Here is a 17,102-nt window from a genome sequence, read left to right as displayed (position 1 = left end):
CCCCATGGTTCACCTTTAACCCGGGGATGAGAGCAAAAATGGGGGGGCGATCACGTGAATAAACGGAGTGACACGGATACGCAGAAGAGGTACCCATGTGGTGACAGCCAGAAAGGGGTCATCCGACGGCCCACGTGGGGTGTCACAGACTCGCATTACCATGTCCTGCTTGTCACGGAGCCACGTGGGAGCAGGGAAAGGTGTCAAGGCTTGGGGAGCGGATGCCGGGTCAAAGGTATCACAGTTGGTCCCTCGGTCTCGCGAGGACCCAGAATCCGGGCCTGCCCTGCGGGCCCCGCCGGCCGCGCTGAAGGCGGATCCCGGGGCGCCCCCAGGCGGCTCGCGCTCACAAGCCGCGTAGACACGTGCCCGCTGCACGCTGGATGAATACAGACCCGGAGCCGAGCAGACCCTAATTTAGACGTCGGCGGCGAACGCAGCGCGCACGCACACGTGTCCCCAGCTCGCTGACATTCTCGTCCCCGCCCCACTCTGTCGCGTGCCGGGGCGGAGCAAGAGGGAGTCGAGAGATTGTGGCTGCAACCCTCAGAACTCCCTGGGTCAAAGGGGGCGCATCAGTGAGGGGGGCACGCTTTTCTAGAGATGTCCTCTCCCCACCCGGCGCCTCCCAAACTCCTCCTAGCTCCCAAGTCAATCCCCGCCTAAGGGGCGTCGGTGGGAGGGGCTTAATATGGGGGCGGTCTCAGGATCCAGTTCTTTCTCACCGCATCCGCTGAGGTGGGGTGGGGGACTTCGGGAAGGGAGACCAAGCCTCCCCTATCTCCGAATCGCTGTCAGGGATGACGCGAGAGCGAGAGGCCGCCCCCAAAAGGCTCCGGGAGCTGGAGCCGAGGTCCGCTGAGACCCCGGGGATGGCTCGCTCCTGCGAGCTCGCCCGTAACCAAGGCCCGGAGCCAGGCTCACGCTCGCCGCCCCCCGCCCCGAGCCCCCGCCGCCTGTGCCGCCGCCCCCTCCTTAGAAACCAAGTTACCAACGTTAAACCAATCCCCGAGCCCAACTCTGCCTCCCCCACACCCCACCCGCCGCGCCGTCCTCTAGCCCAGCTCTTCGCTCGCGCTCCCCTCGCCTCCTGCGCTTCCCCCGCGGCGGCGATGCCAGCGCCCTCGCCAGGGCTGCTCCGGGCGCTGCTCGGGCTCTGGGCGGCCTGGGGCCTGGGGCTCCTCGGCCTTTCAGGTAAGGAGGGTGGGCAGATCCCGATCGGAGTTCTCGGACCTACGAGGCGGCCCAGTGCCCCTCCCGGCTCCGCTCAGCCTAGCTCCCACGCTTCTGCCTACACCTCGAGCGCCGGGTCCCCTATCCGTCACCCCTCCCCCCCAGACCCCAACACACGACCGGAGACCCGGCTCCCTGACTCCTCGCGCGCCCAGTTCTCTCCCCCTCGAGATCCCGTGTGCCCTTCCGCACCCAGCCTCGCACCCTGGATGTTCCGTCCCTTCTGCCCCTCCCGCGGCGCCTCTGCGGCCCCTCCGCGGGCTCCGCTGGGCATCACGGTCCACCTGCTGTCATCTTCCCCACTCGCGGTCCTCGAGGATCCCATCTCCCCAACTACTGTGACTCAGGGGGACTGTCTCAGCTCCCCCCGGAGCCCTGGCAACAGTGTCCTTTTGCTGTTCCCGCGGTGCCTTCCAAGTGCCCAGCCCCGCGCCCTCTTTCCATGTTATTTTCCAGGGTTTGGGGTCCCCCCTTATCCTTTACCCTTGCCCCCAACCTCAGTCTCCCCCTACCTCCCGCGGTCAACTAGGACCCTAAGACCGGTTTGTTGCCCTTCCCCCACTCGGGATCCCTTCCCCCCGGCGCTGCTGTGTGTGCCGAAAGCCCCATCTTTCCTCTTGTTTCCCCCCTCCTTCCCCTATGCTTTCCCGCCGCTCCGTCGGCGCCCTGGAGACCAGAGCTCTCGGCTGCAGGGTCCCAGAGACACCCTGGAGGTTTGGACCTGGGAGCGCGCTCCAAACTTGAGGCCTGGGCGGGTCGCGGGATTCCCGGGTTCTGTCCTGGCTGAGACCTTTGCACGTCCTCCAGGGACCTCTGACTCAGTTTAGGGGAGCTAAGATCCCGGGGCGGGGACTTCCCAGGCTGAGCCCGCGTTTCCCCGCGCAGCGGTCGCGCAGGAGCCCTTCTGGGCGGACCTGCAGCCCCGCGTGGCACTTGTGGAGCGCGGGGGCTCGCTGTGGCTGAATTGCAGCACCAACTGCCCTCGGCCCGAGCGCGGCGGCCTGGAGACCTCGCTGCGTCGCAACGGGACCCAGAGGGGTCTGCGCTGGCTGGCGCGGCAGCTGGTGGACATCCGCGAGCCGGAGATCCAGCCGGTTTGCTTCTTCCGCTGCGCGCGGCGCACGCTGCAGGCGCGTGGGCTCATCCGCACCTTCCGTGAGTTCTCTCCGAGGCCACGCGGGTACTCCATTACGCTCTTTCCCTTCCATGACCCGCCCCCTGGGTCCCCGGAACCTCCCCTTCAGGCCCCTCCCTTTGGATCCCCACCCCCTCCTCTCCTGGCCCCTGCTGCCCTCGGTGCCACGCCACGTGCCCCTGAGTCCCGGGCGTTTCCAAGAGCCGCGGTTCCCCTGCAGAGCGGCCGGATCGCGTAGAGCTGGTGCCGCTGCCCGCCTGGCAACCCGTGGGCGAGAACTTCACTCTCAGCTGCAGGGTCCCCGGCGCGGGGCCCCGTGCGAGCCTCACGCTGACCCTGATGCGGGGCGCCCAGGAACTGATCCGCCGCAGCTTCGCCGGGGAGCCACCCCGAGCTCGGGGCGCGGTGCTCACCGCCACCGTCCTGGCGCGGAAGGAGGACCACGGGGCCAATTTCTCGTGTCGCGCACAGCTGGACCTGCGGCCGCAGGGGCTGGGGCTGTTTGAGAACAGCTCCACCCCCAGACTGCTCCGGACCTTCGGTGAGGGGGTGGGGTGAGAGGAGAAGGGGACCAAGCGGGCTCAGGCTGGGGTTTCAGAAGTTTAGAGGCAGGGACCTGAATTCTAGTCCTGACCTCAGCAGGCACCAGCTGAAAATTGTTTTCCTCTCCGCGCCTCGAGGATTATAATATCAGTATTTCCCCATTATCTGATTGTGCGGCTTAAACCAGATAGTGCAACCAAGAGAGCTTACCACATCTTAAGTGCGCCAACACATCAAAAGCTCAAGCTCTGTTCTTCGACCCCCAGTCCTGTCTCCGGACCCCCCGCGCCTCGCGGCTCCCAGACTCTTGGAAGTGGGTTCGGAATGTCCAGTGAGCTGCGCCCTGGATGGATTGTTCCCGGCCTGGGAAGCCCAGGTCTCCTTGGCGCTGGGGGACCAGAGTCTGAGTCCTGAGGTCACCCTCGAGGGGGACGCGCTCACGGCCACGGCCACAGTCCACGTGCAACAGGAGGGCGCCAGGCAGCTGGTCTGCAACGTGACCCTGGGGGGCGAGAGCCGGGAGACCCGAGAGAACGTGACTTTCTATAGTAAGTGGGGGTGTGACGGAGCCTCTGCGGCTCGGGGGTGGCGCCAGAGGAGCGGAAGGTGGGGCGAAGAGGGGGCCCGGCCTCCGGCGCAACAGGCTGCGCGCAGGAGCCCCAAACGGGCCGGACAGATGGAGGACAGAGAAAGCTGGAAAGGAGGAGTCAGAGCTGCTCAAATGGGAGGAGCCGCAAAGGGGGCCGGGGACCCCCGGAAGCTTGGCCTGACCACCCTCAGGGGGCTGAGAGCGAAGGAAACTGAGCCAGTGTAGCCAGATAGGAGGCGGTTGTATTCTCGGTTTGGTCTCAGCGCCCAAAGGGGCCGGCCTTGACCGACGGGAGGGACGTGGTGAGCCGACTCCCAGCAAACGCCCTGCCCCCAGGCTTCCCAGCGCCGCTCCTGACCCTGAGCGAGCCCAGTGCCCCAGAGGGGACCATGGTGACCGTGACCTGCGCATCCGGGACTCAAGCCCTGGTCACGCTAGACGGGATTCCAGCCGCGGGCCCGGGGCAGCCGGCGCAGCTTCACCTAAACGCCACCGAGGACGACGATGGGCGCGTCTTCTTCTGCGACACCACCCTCGAGGTGGACGGGGAGACCCTGAGCAAGAATGCGAGTGCCGAGCTGCGCGTCCTGTGTGAGTTGGCCTTGAACTCTTGGGCCTTCTGGGACTTCCGTTTGCCTGCCCGGTCCACATCGAGCCTCCCTGCATCCCTCCTCCCTGCCCGCAGACGCCCCCAGGCTGGACGATTCGGACTGTCCTAGGAGCTGGACGTGGCCGGAGGGCCCGGAGCAGACGCTGAGCTGCGAGGCCCGCGGAAACCCAGCGCCCTCGGTGCACTGCGCGCGGCCCGACGGCGGGGCGGTGCTGGCGCTCGGCCTGCCGGGTCCGGTCACTCGCGCGCTCGCTGGCACCTACCGCTGCACCGCAGCCAACGCCCAGGGCGAGGCGGTTAAGGACGTGACGCTGACGGTGGAGTGTGAGTGGGGGGTGCGCAGAGCGCAATTCTGTCTTGTTCCCAGGGTCGGGGGGTGGGGGTGGCGGCTCCACAGAGTAGAATGGGAACGGGGTCTGAGACGTATCTAAAGGGGCTTTGGGAAAGGGAAGTGGCGGAGGCGCGTCGCCTTTCCGCTGTAGGGTCAGATCTTCCCAGAAGGGCGCAGGGGAGGGAGAGGAGGCGTGTCCCTAAGGGCTGGGATGCGGAGTTTGGTTGGAGTCTTGGAAAGGTGGGCGCTTGAGGCGGGCTAACAGTTTTTAGGCCGAATAACCGGGCGGGTCCCATGCGCGCTTTTTGGGAATCAGAAAGGTAGCCCTTCCGGCCCCTTAAAGCCCCGAGACGGAGCGCGCGGCTTGACCGACCCGGAGCTCCTTAGGCTCGGCGCCCCCCGCTGCCGGGCACCGCCTGCCCCACCCTTCGCGGCGGCGCTGGGACGGAGAAGGAGGACTTTAGGCCGCCGCGAAACCTCGCTCCCCCCACCCCAAGCCTACCAATCCGCCCCCCTCCCTCCTAGACGCGCCGGCAATGGACAGCGTGGACTGCCCAGAACGCATTACGTGGCTGGAGGGAACAGAAGCGTCGCTGAGCTGTGTGGCGCACGGGGTCCCGCCGCCCACGGTGAGCTGTGCACGGGCGGGACAGCGCGGGGGCGTCGAGGGGCTGCTGCGCGTGGCCCGGGAGCACGCGGGCGTCTACCGCTGCGAAGCCACCAACGCGCGCGGCTCTGCGGCCAAAAACGTGGCCGTCACTGTGGAATGTGAGTGGGGGCAGCGCGGGGCTGGGGGGCAGGTGGGGTCTGTTGCAATAACCTCCGGCCTGAATCCCCGTCCCCGCCCCCCCCCCCCCACAATCCCTGCAGATGGTCCCAGTTTTGAGGAGTTGAGCTGTCCCAGCAACTGGACATGGGTGGAAGGGTCCGAGCGGCTGTTTTCCTGTGAGGTCGACGGCAAACCAGAGCCGAGGGTGGAGTGCGTGGGCTCCGGGGGCGCCAGCGAGGGGGTGCTGCTGCCCCTGGCACCCCCAGACCCCAGTCCCAGAGCCCCCAGCATGCCTAGTGCCCTGGCGCCTGGGATTTACGTCTGCAACGCCACCAACCGGCACGGCTCCTTGCTCAAGACAGTGGCCGTCAGCGCGGAGTGTGAGCGGGGCCCAGGCGGGAGGGGGACCGGGGGGCCCGGGCTCGGGCCCCTGCCTGCCTGACCGTCGTCCTGGCTGCTTTGCAGCGCCGCCAGAGATGGATGAGGCCACCTGCCCGAGTCACCAGACGTGGCTAGAAGGGGCCGAGGTGGCGGCGTTGGCCTGTGCCGCCCGCGGTCGCCCCTCCCCACGGGTGCTCTGTTCTCGGGAGGACGCGCCCCGGCCCGAGCGGCAGCGCGTGTCCCGAGAGGACGCAGGCACCTATCGCTGCGTGGCCACCAACGCGCACGGCATGGACGCCCGGACTGTCACCGTGGGCGTGGAATGTGAGTGGAGGGGACCAGGCACCTGAGCTCCAGAAAAGTGGGTCGCAGCCCCAGGGTCCCTAAGAGAGAGCAGGGGGCACCTCCCCCAGCCCTATGCTGGGGTGAATGGAAGCTCCAGGGGACAGGAGCCGGACCCCCCCAAATCCCACGTCAGAAGGACACTGGAGCATATCCCCATGTCATTTGGTGGAAAAACGTGGCAGGATTCCAGTGCCGATCTTGGGGGCAGGGGGCTAAGAGGAGAAGCCGGATCCTCGCCCCGCCCCTCCCTGAAGGGAGTGGTCCGGGTGCGAGGGCGAGGGGAGGGCAGGAGGGGGGCCCTTGGTTAGTGGCTGGGCCGCCGCCGCCGAGCGCCCTCCGGCCCCCTGTCCCTGCAGACCGGCCGGTGGTGGCAGAGCTGGCGGCCTCGCCCCCCGGCGGCGTGCGGCCGGGCGGGAACTTCACGTTGACCTGCCGCGCCGAGGCGTGGCCCCCCGCCCAAATCAGCTGGCGCGCGCCCCCGGGGGCCCCCAACATTGGCCTGTCCAGCAACAACAGCACGCTGAGCGTGTCCGGCGCCCTGGGCAGCCACGGCGGCGAGTACGAGTGCGCCGCCACCAACGCGCACGGGCGCCACGCGCGGCGCATCACGGTGCGCGTGGCGGGTGAGTGGCCGCGGTGGGGGGTGGGGGGTGGTGAGGGAGGACGCGCCTTGGGCCTCGGGGCCCGGGACCCCGTCCCTGCCTCCTTCTCGGGCCCAGTAGATGAGGCGGCAGTGAGCCAGGGTCAGAGTCAGGGCGCCCAGGCAGGTGGGCTGGCGGGTTGGGCTTTTGGGGGAGGTGGTGGTGGTGGGGTTGGAGGTCGGGGGACAGAACTGGGGGGGTGAATTTCCCACCTTGGGGTGGGTTGGGCCTAGTGGAGACTTGACCCAATTCATGGCTGTGGGGAAATGAGGTTGGAGGGGGTCAAAGAGAAACGGATGGGGGGAGTGGGGGAGAGCTAGATCCCCTCCCCCCCACCTCGCGCATCTCCTCGGCTGTTTCTGGGGTGAAGGGAGCGGACCCGGGGTCCCCCCCACCAACCCTCATCCTTTGGGCCATGGGGAGAGTTGACGGACTCTGAGGACACTCTGGGTCCTGGGGGGGGAGTCTCGGGCTTGGGGTCCTCGCCGGGGTGGGGGGGGCGGGGTAGCCCCGCACCCTCCCCCCCCTCCTTGAGGGCGATCCCCCCGCAGGTCCGTGGCTGTGGGTCGCGGTGGGCGGCGCGGCGGGGGGCGCAGCGCTGCTGGCGGCGGGGGCCGGCCTGGCCTTCTACGTGCAGTCCACGGCGTGCAAGAAGGGCGAGTACAACGTGCAGGAGGCCGAGAGCTCCGGCGACGCCGTGTGTCTCAACGGCGCGGGCGGCGGCGCGGGCGGGGGCCCGGACGGGGGTTCCGAGGCGGCCGGCGCGGCCGAGGCGCCGGAGGGGGACCAGGTCTTCGCCATCCAGCTCACGTCGGCCTGAGCCCCCGCCCCTTTCCCCGCCGGCCCGGGGACGCCCGCGCCCCCACCCCCGACGCACCCGGGGGGCCCGTTTATTATTCTATTTATTTAATTACTCATTTCTTTATTCAACGTCCAGGGTGGTCGCCCTCACCCCCTCAGCCCCATTTTCTACCCCCTCCCGAATAAAGTTTTTATAGAGGACCCCAGATTCGCGGCTGCTTCTGGGGCTCTGCGGGCAGCAATTGCCTTGGGTTCGAATCCCAGCTATAAGGGTCATTCATTCAACCCCCCCACTTTTTGGGGGGGCTACACTGTGCCTGCAACCTGGTGCTTCCCTGCTCGGTGCCCCCTTTCCTGCTCCCACCAGACCCCTGGGCAGGGTGGGGACCAGCGCCTGCCTCCAGCTGCTTATCTCTTCCACCCAGGCTGCCTACCAGTTGCGCTAAGGCTTTGAGGGGTGGTGGTGGGGGGTGGGGAGACAAGGGAAGGGCTTCTTCCAGGCCTGCTTACAGGCAGGGCACCCCTCCGGGGGTCAGATGCAGGCAGTGGCCTGCAGCTATGAGTCTCAGCCCACCTATTAAAGGATGCATCCCTGGTCTCCAGCCACGTGCCTCAGTTTACCCCCAACCGGCCATTCCTTTTGGCACACTGCGATTCAGAACATACTCAGGGTGCCAGCTACACCCCCACTGCCAATACATTCCCCTCACCCCTCAATAGTTTAAGGAGAGAACAGCTGGGCCTCCTCCCCCCCGACTCCCCCTGCCCCCCACCCCCCAGCCACCTCCTCCCTCAAAAGCCAGAACACAGCCTGGGAGAAGGAAGTAGGCCTGGACTGCCAGCTCCAGCAGCTGCTCCAAGCCCCCTCATTCCTCCAGGCAAGCATTTCTTGAGCAGAGGTGAGAACTGAAAATGGTTCAAGAGCGGCATGCTGGTGTGGGGGGCGGGGAGGGGGCGCTGGCAGAAGGCAACGATGGCACAGGCAAGGTGCAGTCCCTGCTGTCTACCCCCACTCCACCTCTTCTGCCTGCCCCCCTGTGTCACCTCTCTCCTGTCCCACCGTCCTCCATGCTGTTCTTTGAACCCTGCAAAGCCTTGCCTGCGCCAGGGCCTGTGCCCATGTACCCCAAAGGGCAGGCTCCTCGAATGGTCCCACTAGTCCCTAAAGCTTCAGCTCTCCCTGCAGTCCGCAGAGGTCACACCCTCAGAGGGTTCTTCACCGACCACCGCAGCTAACTCTTGATCTTCTTACAGGCTGATTTTTTTTCTCTGCAGCAGGGATCACTATCTGACTTTTTATTAGACATTTCATTGAATGATTTCTTTATCGTCAGTCGAGAACTACCCTATAAGGACAGGAACCTTTATTTTATTCACCGCTGTTCCCATTGGGACCTGGCACACGGCAGGTGCTCAATAAATGTTGATTAAATGGATAGAAACAGCCCCGCGGAAGCAGACAGAATTTAAGACCTTTCTGGGTTCAGGGTCCTGGAGGAGCATTTCCAGGCCAGGAGGGTGGAGGACCCAGAGCGGGGGCCTCAGACCCACTGGGAGTTACAGTCCAGTGGGGGAGTTGGAGGCAGGTGCCAAAGTGATTGCCCTGGGCCAGAGAACTGAAAATTCCTGCAGGTTCTAAGAGGAAGTGGCTGCAACTGAGCCTGCCGTGGAGTGGAGGTGGCGGTGGTGGCGGTGGGATCTGTTTTTGAGTGGGTGGTCCAGGAAGGCTTCCCTGAAAAGGTGACATCGGGGCTGAGCCCCACCAGGTGATGAAAAGGTGGCAGCACTGGGGAAGGTGGTGGGATCAGTGAGTGAGAAAATCTGCAGACCCAGGAGTCTGGGGTTGCGGGGTGGGGGGACTCACCTTCCTTCAGGGACTGTGTGTCCAGGCAGGTCTTCCCACATGCTCCGGGACTCCCTGACCCCGCCCAGGAGGGGGCAGCTCTATCCTCTCTGCTGCTCCCCCACCTTCCCCCATCCCCACTGAGCACTGGTGGCCTGCATGGCTTGGGGACGGTGACATGCAGACTTCCACCTGGGGCTTTTGGCTCCAGTCTAGGGTCACCCATGGTGGGGGGGAGCCCTTGAAAGGCGGGCAGAAGGGGGAGACCTCAGAGGCTGGAGGGCGGGGCTGCAGTAGTGGACGCTGCGGCTGTGGCGTGGGTTTGCCCCTGGCTTGTGTGACTGGTGATGTGTGCGTGACGCGTGTCCTGTGCGTGTCTGCCTGCACCTGGCCTGTGACTGTCAGTGCAAATGGGTGTGTCTGCCCCCTCTGTTCGTGGTTCTGTCTCATACGATTGTCTCTGACATGCGTCCGTCTGTCTGTCCCCGTGGGTGGTGGCTGCTTCCCTGGGTGGGACTTTCAGGCAAAGTATGTGCCTTCTGGCCTGCACACATGACCGTGTCCCAGTGTGCGGGCCCCTCAGCTCCCCCAGTGAGAACACCCCTGCCTCCACAGTCCCAGGCTGGGGGGAGCGGCTGAGGGTACCCCGAGTCAAAGGGCGCCTTTTCTCTGAGCAGCTCAGCTTTTTATTGTCATTTCTCGGAGCACACAGGCAATCACCGCGGAGAACACTTCCTGAGGGGGGGGGCCCCCCACGCCTTGCTGGAGCAGAGGCTGAGGAGAAGGGGGCCTGCGGACCCCCAAGCCAGGGCGGGAAGCCCTTTCTTCCCCCTGCAGAGCTCTGGGGCCTGAGGCCTGAGTCTTCCCCCTGGATGCTCTGGATTGGGGAGGGGAGCAGAGAGGAGACTGTGTGTTGCCCCCCCCTTCCTCCCAGAAGGACTGCCACCCATCCTGTAGCTGGAGAAACTGAGCCCAAACCAGCTTGGCTGGGTGAACAAGAGCTTACCCTTCCTGAACTGCATCCTGCAGTGGGCCCAGGGACACCCCACATCTGCCACAGAGCCTCTTGGGCTGGACGCTTTTCCGGGGCACCAGCCAGCAGCCCGAGCACCGGGTGCCATATTTCTTGTACCTGGGGTGGGGGGACAAGAAACCACCATTCAAGATGCACTGGGGGCCCAGAAATCGCCCGAGGAAAACATTTCCTCAAGAGGTGGAAAAGTGCCCATAAACCTGGGCTGATTGGGAGGTGGCGGGGGGGGGGCACCCCAATTCCCTCCTCCATTCTGAGGACCTGATACCACAGGCATTGCAGAGCGGGGTCCCATCTTCAGCATCCCTCCAGAGTGGGGTCGTCTGGGTTTTACAGGAAGCACAGCGCCGGGGCCCTGGAGAGGAGTAGGGCAGAGGGCAGGGGTCAGAGGCCAAGAATCTGAGTGGAATGGTTTGGGGGTACCCTGCATGGGCCCCACCTGGCTCTGGACCAGCCCTGGGGGAGGCAGAGGGAAAGCCAGGAAGGGGGACAGATGGTCCTGCTCTGCAGAAAGAGAAGCCGGGGGTGGGGGTGACTCAGCCCGAGGTGGGGGGGGGCTGTGGCTCCTCCCCCTAGATGGGTCTAAATGCAGAAGCAGGGGGAAGGACAAAGAGGACAGGAAATTGCCCCGCACCCTCACCCCCCTCAAAAAAATATTTATTGCTCTTAAGACTCTAGGACTCACCCAGAGCCTCCTCGCTGCTTCCCTGGTGGGCTTCAGGGACCCCAGTGGGTACTACAGGGCCCAGAGAGCGGCTGCTGCAGGTCAGGCTGGGGGGTAGATAAGCATCAGCATGGTGGGGGGGCAGCTGTGTACCCACCCCGGGACCCACCCCCCCACCCTGCAAAATGAAGATTTACTCTCAAATTACTTGGCAGCCCCCCCAAGGAGGGAGCTGATGTCTGAAAGGCCTGGCTTTGCCCCCTCATTAGTGGAAATAACGACAATGATGATGGTAATTGGAAGAGGGTTAAACCTGGCGCCAGCCTGCTGGGGTGGAACCCCAGCTCCCCCAAATCCTTGCTGTGTGACCTGGGACAAGTCCTTTCACCCTCTGGGCTTTCCTCTCCTCATCTGTACAACGAGCCTCACACCTGCCCAGTGGGTGGTGGGGAGATGGTCAGGGTGCCGTCGCCCAGGCCGTCCCCTACCTGTAGCTGGGGAGAATCTGAAGGCTGGAATCTGGCTTTATCTGAAACGTCAAAGTCACCCCCTCGAACCCAGGGTCCGCTCTCTCTGTGCCCCGGCATGGGTGCAGCTGCTTCCGGTGTCTCCTCTGGGATGGGGTCGAGGGGCCCAAGCTGGGACACTGCAGGCTGCTTGGAGTCAACATGTTCTCTGTGACCCTGATCAGAGGCGAGGGGCTCAGGATGCCCCGGAGGCCAGGGTGGGGGGCTGGGGCACTTTTTAACTCTTGGAGGAATCGCAGGGCGGTGACAGAGACCTGGCACGCAGGCCAGGGGCACCTGGGGACAAAGGGCAGTATGGTCACCCCTCTTCCCTGGGTTAACCCCTGGGGGCCACCCTACAAGCTTCCAGCAGGCCTAGGCTCTAAACTGGCCTCTCTCCCTTGCTGGCTGTGCGCCCCACCCCCCTGCCTCCCTCCCAGCCCCCACCCCTACAAGCGCCTAGACCCCCCCCACGGGGTTATTGGAAGGTTGAAAAAATTGCAGAAAAATCGGCAGTGTCAGCGTCTACTGTGTGGGCCCAGCACTGGTCCCAGCCCAACTCATCGCCTAACCCTCACAGCAACCCAGCCAGAAGAGGCCTGCGCCCATTTCACAGAGAAGGAAACCGAGGTCCAGGTAGGCCCACACCTGCAGGCTGTTGAAGACAGGCTCCCAGCCCCAGCCCCTCTGGCTGCAGGGTCCAGGAAGGGTTTGCTATTGTTATTCTGATTTTGATTGTCATAATATTATGGGGTTATTTTCCCTAGCGCCAGGGTGCCCCCCGGGGAACCCCTGGGTGGCGCCTACCTGGGGCCTGGGAGCCACAGGGGGAGGGGCGGCAAGTTCCTAAGGCTGCTGACCCTTACCTGCCCCCCCAGTGACCCCAGGACCCCTCTGCAAGTCCCAGTAACTGACATGGTGACCGCTGAGTGACCCTGGGAGCTAGTGGTGGTCATGCCCTCCTGATCACTGGGCCAGATGGCACCCCGGGGTCCCGGACTGGGGCTCCACAGTGGGGGTAGGGGCGTGGGGAAGGAGGGCAGGGGTCCTGGGGGGCAGCTCAGGGTACAGACGGTGGGGCGCCGGCAGCTCTTTGCAAACCCCCCGCGTGGTGGGCTGGGGGAGCGCGGGGGTGGGTGGGAGTGGCTTGCCCTGCACGACCCCCAGCCCCCAGCCCATCCCAGGGGTCCTGGTTCTCACCGCCCCGCCCCCTGGCCGTGCCCGCCGCTGAGCCTCACCTGGGCGGGGCGGGGCCTGCGTGGGTGGGGGGTCGCTTCTGGCAGTAGGGGGCTGGCAAGCGCCCCTTTGCTAGCTCTCGGGGTGCGTCTCCCCTCTGGCTGGCCCCAGGTGTCCCGCGCGCCCCTCCGGGCCGGTCAAGGGCTGCCGGAGCCCCATCAAATCCCTCCGCGGCTGCAGGCAGGGGCGGGGCCTGGCCACGCCGCCCACGTGGGCCTTCCGCCCTGCGGGGCGTTCCCCAGGGCGCGGGGTCCCAGGCCTCGGCCCCCCGCCATGGCGGCCCGGCTCGCCCGACGGGGTTGTTGAGGTCCCCTGAGATGGACCAAGGATACGCAAGGGGCCGGAGGCCTGCAACACAGTTTTATTGTGGCTTCCACTAGGTTCCACGCCCAGCCGCTCCCGACTCCCGTGGGGGTGGACCGGGCAAGGCCGCCCCAGCTGGCGTCCTGCCCGCTGCCCGGGTCTGGGTCTGGGGGTGCTCTCCGAAGGCCCTGCTGCCGACTTGGCGATGCCTCCCCGTCCCTCTTGGCGGCCTCTCCGTGCTCGGAGCTGGGCTGGCGGCCGGGCCTTTCCTATGGCCCGGGGCCCTGGGTGTCCGCGCCTGTCCGGCTACCCTCCTCAGTGGGGCTTGGGAACGTGGCCGTCCACGTAGAAGTTCCTGGTGATCTTGGGCAGGGTGAACTCGGCGCCCTCCAGCTCGGGGGTCAGCAGGATCTGGCAGCCCAGGCGAGAGTTCTCCTGGAGGAGGGGGGCCATGTCCAGCATGTCGTCCTCCCTGGGGCAGCGATTGGGGGGGTTAGCTGCAGGTATACGGGCTGGCTGGGGAGGAGGTGGGTGGCGGGCCTGGGAGGCAGCTCCCTGCCAGCAGCTGGATGGGGCAGGGATGGGGTAGGGGGAAAGCTAGGGCTGCCCTGCCCTGTCCCTGCAGCCCGGATGGGCCTTTAAGCAGGGAGAACCAGAGGTTTCCAGAGGCTCCTAGAGCCAGGAGGGGGCAGCCCTTGCAGTCCGGTCTCCATCAGCTCACCTCTCATCGGGAGTGGGCAGTGCATCCAGGTGGTCCTGGCTTACGTACACATGGCAGGTTGAGCATGCCAGGGAGGCTTCGCAGGCCCCTGGGGGGAGGGAGGGTTAGCCACTGCTCCCACAGCAGTGTCCCTTCCCGGCCAGCACCCATCCTGCACCCATCCCACAGACCCGCTCTGCCACCCAGTTACTCAGCGGGCTGTTCCCGAGCTGCATCTGGGTTTTACCAAGGTTTCTGGGTGGCCCATTTCCCAAGGACGCCCCTAGAGCACTATGGGTCTGGCAGGGCACATGGGCCCCAAGAATGAGCTTGGATGTGATTTCAGTGTAGAGGAGAGGGGAAAGGCCACGTCATTTCCATTTCCATCCAGCCTGTGGGTCCTCACAGAGCCCTTATCACACACCCTGCCAGTGTGTTCCCATCTCCCTGCTGCCTGTGAAGGAAGGGTGCTGGCTAGGTGCCCAGTGCAGAAGGAGTGAGAGAAGGGCTGAAAGATGCAGAAGCTGGGTTTTTTTGTTCTTTCATGAAACTCCGCCCCACTGACAGGCAGCCTCTTGCCTTGGATACGTTTCCAGCCTCCTCAGTAATCACCAAGAACAGTGTTTGTGGATAACATCCCTCCTGGCTTAAAACCCGCCAAAGGAAATATACATGAAAGTGTTATGTGTTCAAGGAGTGTGGTATGTACAACCTGCTCTCAAATGTTCAGAAGACAGATGATAAAGAGATGATGGACTGAGGGATGGGTAGAGAGAATGATACGGCAAATATGGCAAAAAGTTAAAATTGGTGGATATGGGGGAGAAGACATGTTGGAGTTCTCTGTATGTTGTATAACTTTTGCAACTATACTGTACGTTTGAAATGATTTAAAAAATGCATCTCTAACACACTGAACTCACCCCACCACAGGGCCTTTGCACCTGCTACTCGCCTGGCCTGGAATGCTCTTCTCTCTGCTCTTCCTAATCTTTGGGGACTCACCTATTGCCCTGACTCCCCCATCTGCCATCTCTTGTCACTCTCCCCACCGGTGTCCCTCTTCATTTAATTTCTGTACAGCATTTATCACATTCTGAAGTAACTGTCTTGATCTCTGGGTTTATTTGCTCTCATTCATCCTGTCCTCCCTCTCTTCAGCCAGCATTGAGCCGGGGAAGTTGCAGATAAATATTTGTCATAAGTTGCCAGGGGGACCTTACGCTCAGTATTCTCTTCCCTCTCTCAAGATACCTTAGGCAACAACGGTGGAGCCAGAAGGGTGGCTTCTTGACCCAGCAGCCCCTCCCTGCCTGCCTGCAGACGTCACCTCTGGGGCTCTGTGACTAATCTGCCCACCCTTCCAGGCTCATGGGGGAAACTGAGCCCTGAAATTCCAGGTAGTCCCTGGACATCTTTTTCTCGGCCCCCTTATTAGCATCCTCATCGCATGACAATGAAATGATCTAATAACCAGGTCTTAGCTAGGTATTAAGTGCTTTGTACGAGACCTGTCTAATCCTCCTAGTGAGATGGGAACTAAATGATCTCGTTTTACAGATGAGGAAAGTGAGATCCAGAGAAGCAGAGTACCTTGCCTGGGGTCATACAGGTGGTAAGGGCAAAATTTGACTGTAGGCCACTTGCCTCTAAATGCATCCTACAATCTCCTGTTCTGGAGGGTTGGTCAAGGCTCCCTTCATGGGGCCAGTTGAGGGGCTAACAGGACTCCAGAACAGAACCTGGAATCAGAGTTCTGTTCTAACAGAGCAGACCCACCTCTCCTCCCCCATCTCCGATGACTAAACCAGCTCCCTATTGCATTTGTCCAATGAACAAACCCTGTTTGTTTTCCTTCAAACCATCCTTCTCAGTTGCTCATGATATGATTATATGCTAGTTCATGATATTATTGTCCCATTAGGCTGAAGTTGGTATGAGATGGCAGGGGCCTTGTCTGTCAATATTCACAGAAGGGCAGCATGGCTCAAGTGGATAAAACTGACTGGGCTGGAATCTAGTTTTGCCACTTACTTGATCTTGGACCAGGTCTATTTAATGCGGGGGCTCCGTTTCCTCATGTTTAAAACTGATGCATACAGTTGTCATGGAGATTCAGTTAATGTGTATTAATGTGCTTCAAGTAGCACCTGCTGTTATCATCTTCCTTTCAACAAATATTTATTTAACCCTGCTCTCATTCTTACCATGAAGATGGATGAAAAAGAAACAAAACAGTGATAACTGCTATATGGACAATAAAAAATACCGATATGATAGAGCGACTGGAGTGTGGGCAGCTCAGCTGGATGGAGTGGGGTGGGGTTGCCAGGGAGAGGCCATCACACTGAGACCTGAAGGATGAGAAGGAGCCAGAAGATCTGGTGGTAAAGCGTTTCAGACAGTAGGAACAGCAAATGCGAAGGCCCTGAGGCAGGAATAAGCTTGGCAGTTTGAGAAGAGGGAAGAGGCCAGTGTCTGGAATAGAGGGAGGAAGGGGGCAGAGAACACAAGCTCACGGCCCCGCAGACGTTTCAGCGGCCTCTAGTTAATGCTCAGTTATTAAGTGCTGAGTGGACACTGGAGAAGAGCTGGGCAGGGGTTGAGGGCATGCTGAGGTTAGAGTTTAGTTCATGCTCCGAGGGAAGACATTAGAGGGGAAAGCAATGGAGAGACAAATGATCTGCGCTTATGTTTTGCTTTTTTAACGAATGAATAGGAAGCTCCCCGATTCCCTGCGGTCGCTCCCACCTTCCAGGTCCACGCCATGGCGCTGGGCCAGATGGAGCACATTGTCCCCGACTCTGCCGCTCACCGGGATCCTCCGGCCTGACCGATCTACGAATACCACGTTCACCCTGGAGACAGAAGGGGTGTCGATGCCGAAATGGGGGGTGGGCCCTGGGGGAGGGCGGGATCTAGGGTTATGGAGCCGGGAGTTGAGGTTTCACGGACAAGTTACTAGGATGAGGGTGGAGGGGGACCCTGGAGATGAGGCTGCGAGGACGCTCGCGGGATGGACTGGGCGACCGGTCCCCGCACTCACACGTCCCCAGGCCGCTCGGGGCCGCTGGCTTCCTCCTCCCGCGCCGGGCGTGAGCCTGGAAAACACGGTTGGAACGGGATGAGCGGCGGCGCCACAGCCTGCCGGTATCCGACGGGTTAACGCTGCCCGCCTGGGGCGTCGCGTGTACCTGTCGCCCGGAATCTCCTGGCTGTCGCCGGCACCGCCGCCTCCCCGGTCCCCAAAGAGCCCCCGGGTCTTCTCCACCAGACGCCCCTGGCCGCCCGCAGCAGGACTCCGGCATTCACGCCTCCCCGGGCCACGGAGGCTGCCATGATAGGCGCCACGTGACCTGGCGACCGGGCATGCGCGGTGACGCCCACACGCACGGACGTCCCGTAATAAGCCTAGTATAAGTGCAGGAGTTTGCATGGG

The 17,102-nt window shown here is 63.1% G+C and overlaps 3 protein-coding genes across 5 annotated transcripts; 1 reads left to right on the top strand and 2 right to left on the bottom strand.

Moving 5' to 3' along the window:
• Window positions 1-1,112: 1,112 nt before the first annotated feature.
• On the top strand, window positions 1,113-8,096 carry ICAM5 (intercellular adhesion molecule 5). The gene is made up of 11 exons (XM_077121853.1): window positions 1,113-1,194; window positions 2,119-2,388; window positions 2,589-2,909; window positions 3,178-3,459; window positions 3,837-4,091; window positions 4,186-4,434; window positions 4,967-5,209; window positions 5,312-5,590; window positions 5,676-5,915; window positions 6,293-6,559; window positions 7,129-8,096. Exons 1-11 carry the CDS (start codon window positions 1,113-1,115, stop codon window positions 7,395-7,397), a joined length of 2,757 nt encoding a protein of 918 aa, XP_076977968.1. The 3' UTR covers window positions 7,398-8,096.
• A 1,627-nt stretch (window positions 8,097-9,723) lies between these two features.
• Window positions 9,724-12,935, bottom strand: ZGLP1 (zinc finger GATA like protein 1). Its single transcript, XM_077119404.1, has 7 exons — window positions 12,920-12,935; window positions 12,663-12,834; window positions 11,407-11,721; window positions 10,940-11,025; window positions 10,516-10,609; window positions 10,228-10,353; window positions 9,724-10,098 (listed from the first exon to the last, which is right to left on the bottom strand). The coding sequence occupies exons 1-7, from the start codon at window positions 12,933-12,935 to the stop codon at window positions 9,900-9,902; spliced, it is 1,008 nt and encodes a 335-aa protein (XP_076975519.1). The 3' UTR covers window positions 9,724-9,899.
• A 71-nt stretch (window positions 12,936-13,006) lies between these two features.
• FDX2 (ferredoxin 2) lies at window positions 13,007-17,013 on the bottom strand. Of its 3 annotated transcripts, none has more exons than XM_077119608.1 (6): window positions 16,858-17,013; window positions 16,710-16,764; window positions 16,415-16,521; window positions 15,933-16,141; window positions 13,685-13,772; window positions 13,286-13,398 (listed from the first exon to the last, which is right to left on the bottom strand). In XM_077119608.1, exons 1-5 carry the CDS (start codon window positions 17,000-17,002, stop codon window positions 13,725-13,727), a joined length of 564 nt encoding a protein of 187 aa, XP_076975723.1. In that variant the 5' UTR covers window positions 17,003-17,013; the 3' UTR covers window positions 13,286-13,398; window positions 13,685-13,724. The 3 variants fall into 3 exon arrangements, with proteins under 3 accessions (XP_076975724.1, XP_076975723.1, XP_076975722.1); XM_077119607.1 differs by having other exon boundaries at window positions 13,322-13,435; XM_077119609.1 differs by lacking the exon at window positions 15,933-16,141 and having other exon boundaries at window positions 13,007-13,435.
• Window positions 17,014-17,102: the final 89 nt, after the last annotated feature.

The sequence above is a fragment of the Tamandua tetradactyla genome, chromosome 11 (assembly GCF_023851605.1).
Source record: "Tamandua tetradactyla isolate mTamTet1 chromosome 11, mTamTet1.pri, whole genome shotgun sequence".
NCBI lineage: Eukaryota > Metazoa > Chordata > Mammalia > Pilosa > Myrmecophagidae > Tamandua > Tamandua tetradactyla.
The sequence above is the reverse complement of the archived record's forward strand: the minus strand, read 5'-3'. Positions and strand labels throughout refer to the sequence as shown.

Bases quoted from the DNA above. Each gene is read 5' to 3' on its own strand.
- ICAM5 (XM_077121853.1), top strand. From the start codon at position 1,113: ATGCCAGCGCCCTCGCCAGGGCTGCTCCGGGCGCTGCTCGGGCTCTGG. The intron at 2,389-2,588 runs GTGAGTTCTCTC...GTTCCCCTGCAG, and splicing joins TGGGCTCATCCGCACCTTCC to AGCGGCCGGATCGCGTAGAG. The intron at 6,560-7,128 runs GTGAGTGGCCGC...ATCCCCCCGCAG, and splicing joins CATCACGGTGCGCGTGGCGG to GTCCGTGGCTGTGGGTCGCG.
- ZGLP1 (XM_077119404.1), bottom strand. The intron at 11,722-12,662 runs GTGAGGCTCAGC...CTTTGTCCCCAG, and splicing joins GCAGGCCCCGCCCCGCCCAG to GTGCCCCTGGCCTGCGTGCC. The intron at 10,610-10,939 runs GTGAGTCCTAGA...ACTCCTCTCCAG, and splicing joins AAGCAGCGAGGAGGCTCTGG to GGCCCCGGCGCTGTGCTTCC.
- FDX2 (XM_077119608.1), bottom strand. From the start codon at position 17,002: ATGGCAGCCTCCGTGGCCCGGGGAGGCGTGAATGCCGGAGTCCTGCTG. The intron at 16,522-16,709 runs GTGAGTGCGGGG...TTCTGTCTCCAG, and splicing joins CCCGAGCGGCCTGGGGACGT to GGTGAACGTGGTATTCGTAG. The intron at 13,773-15,932 runs GTATTTTTTATT...CCCTCCCCCCAG, and splicing joins CCAGTCGCTCTATCATATCG to GGGCCTGCGAAGCCTCCCTG.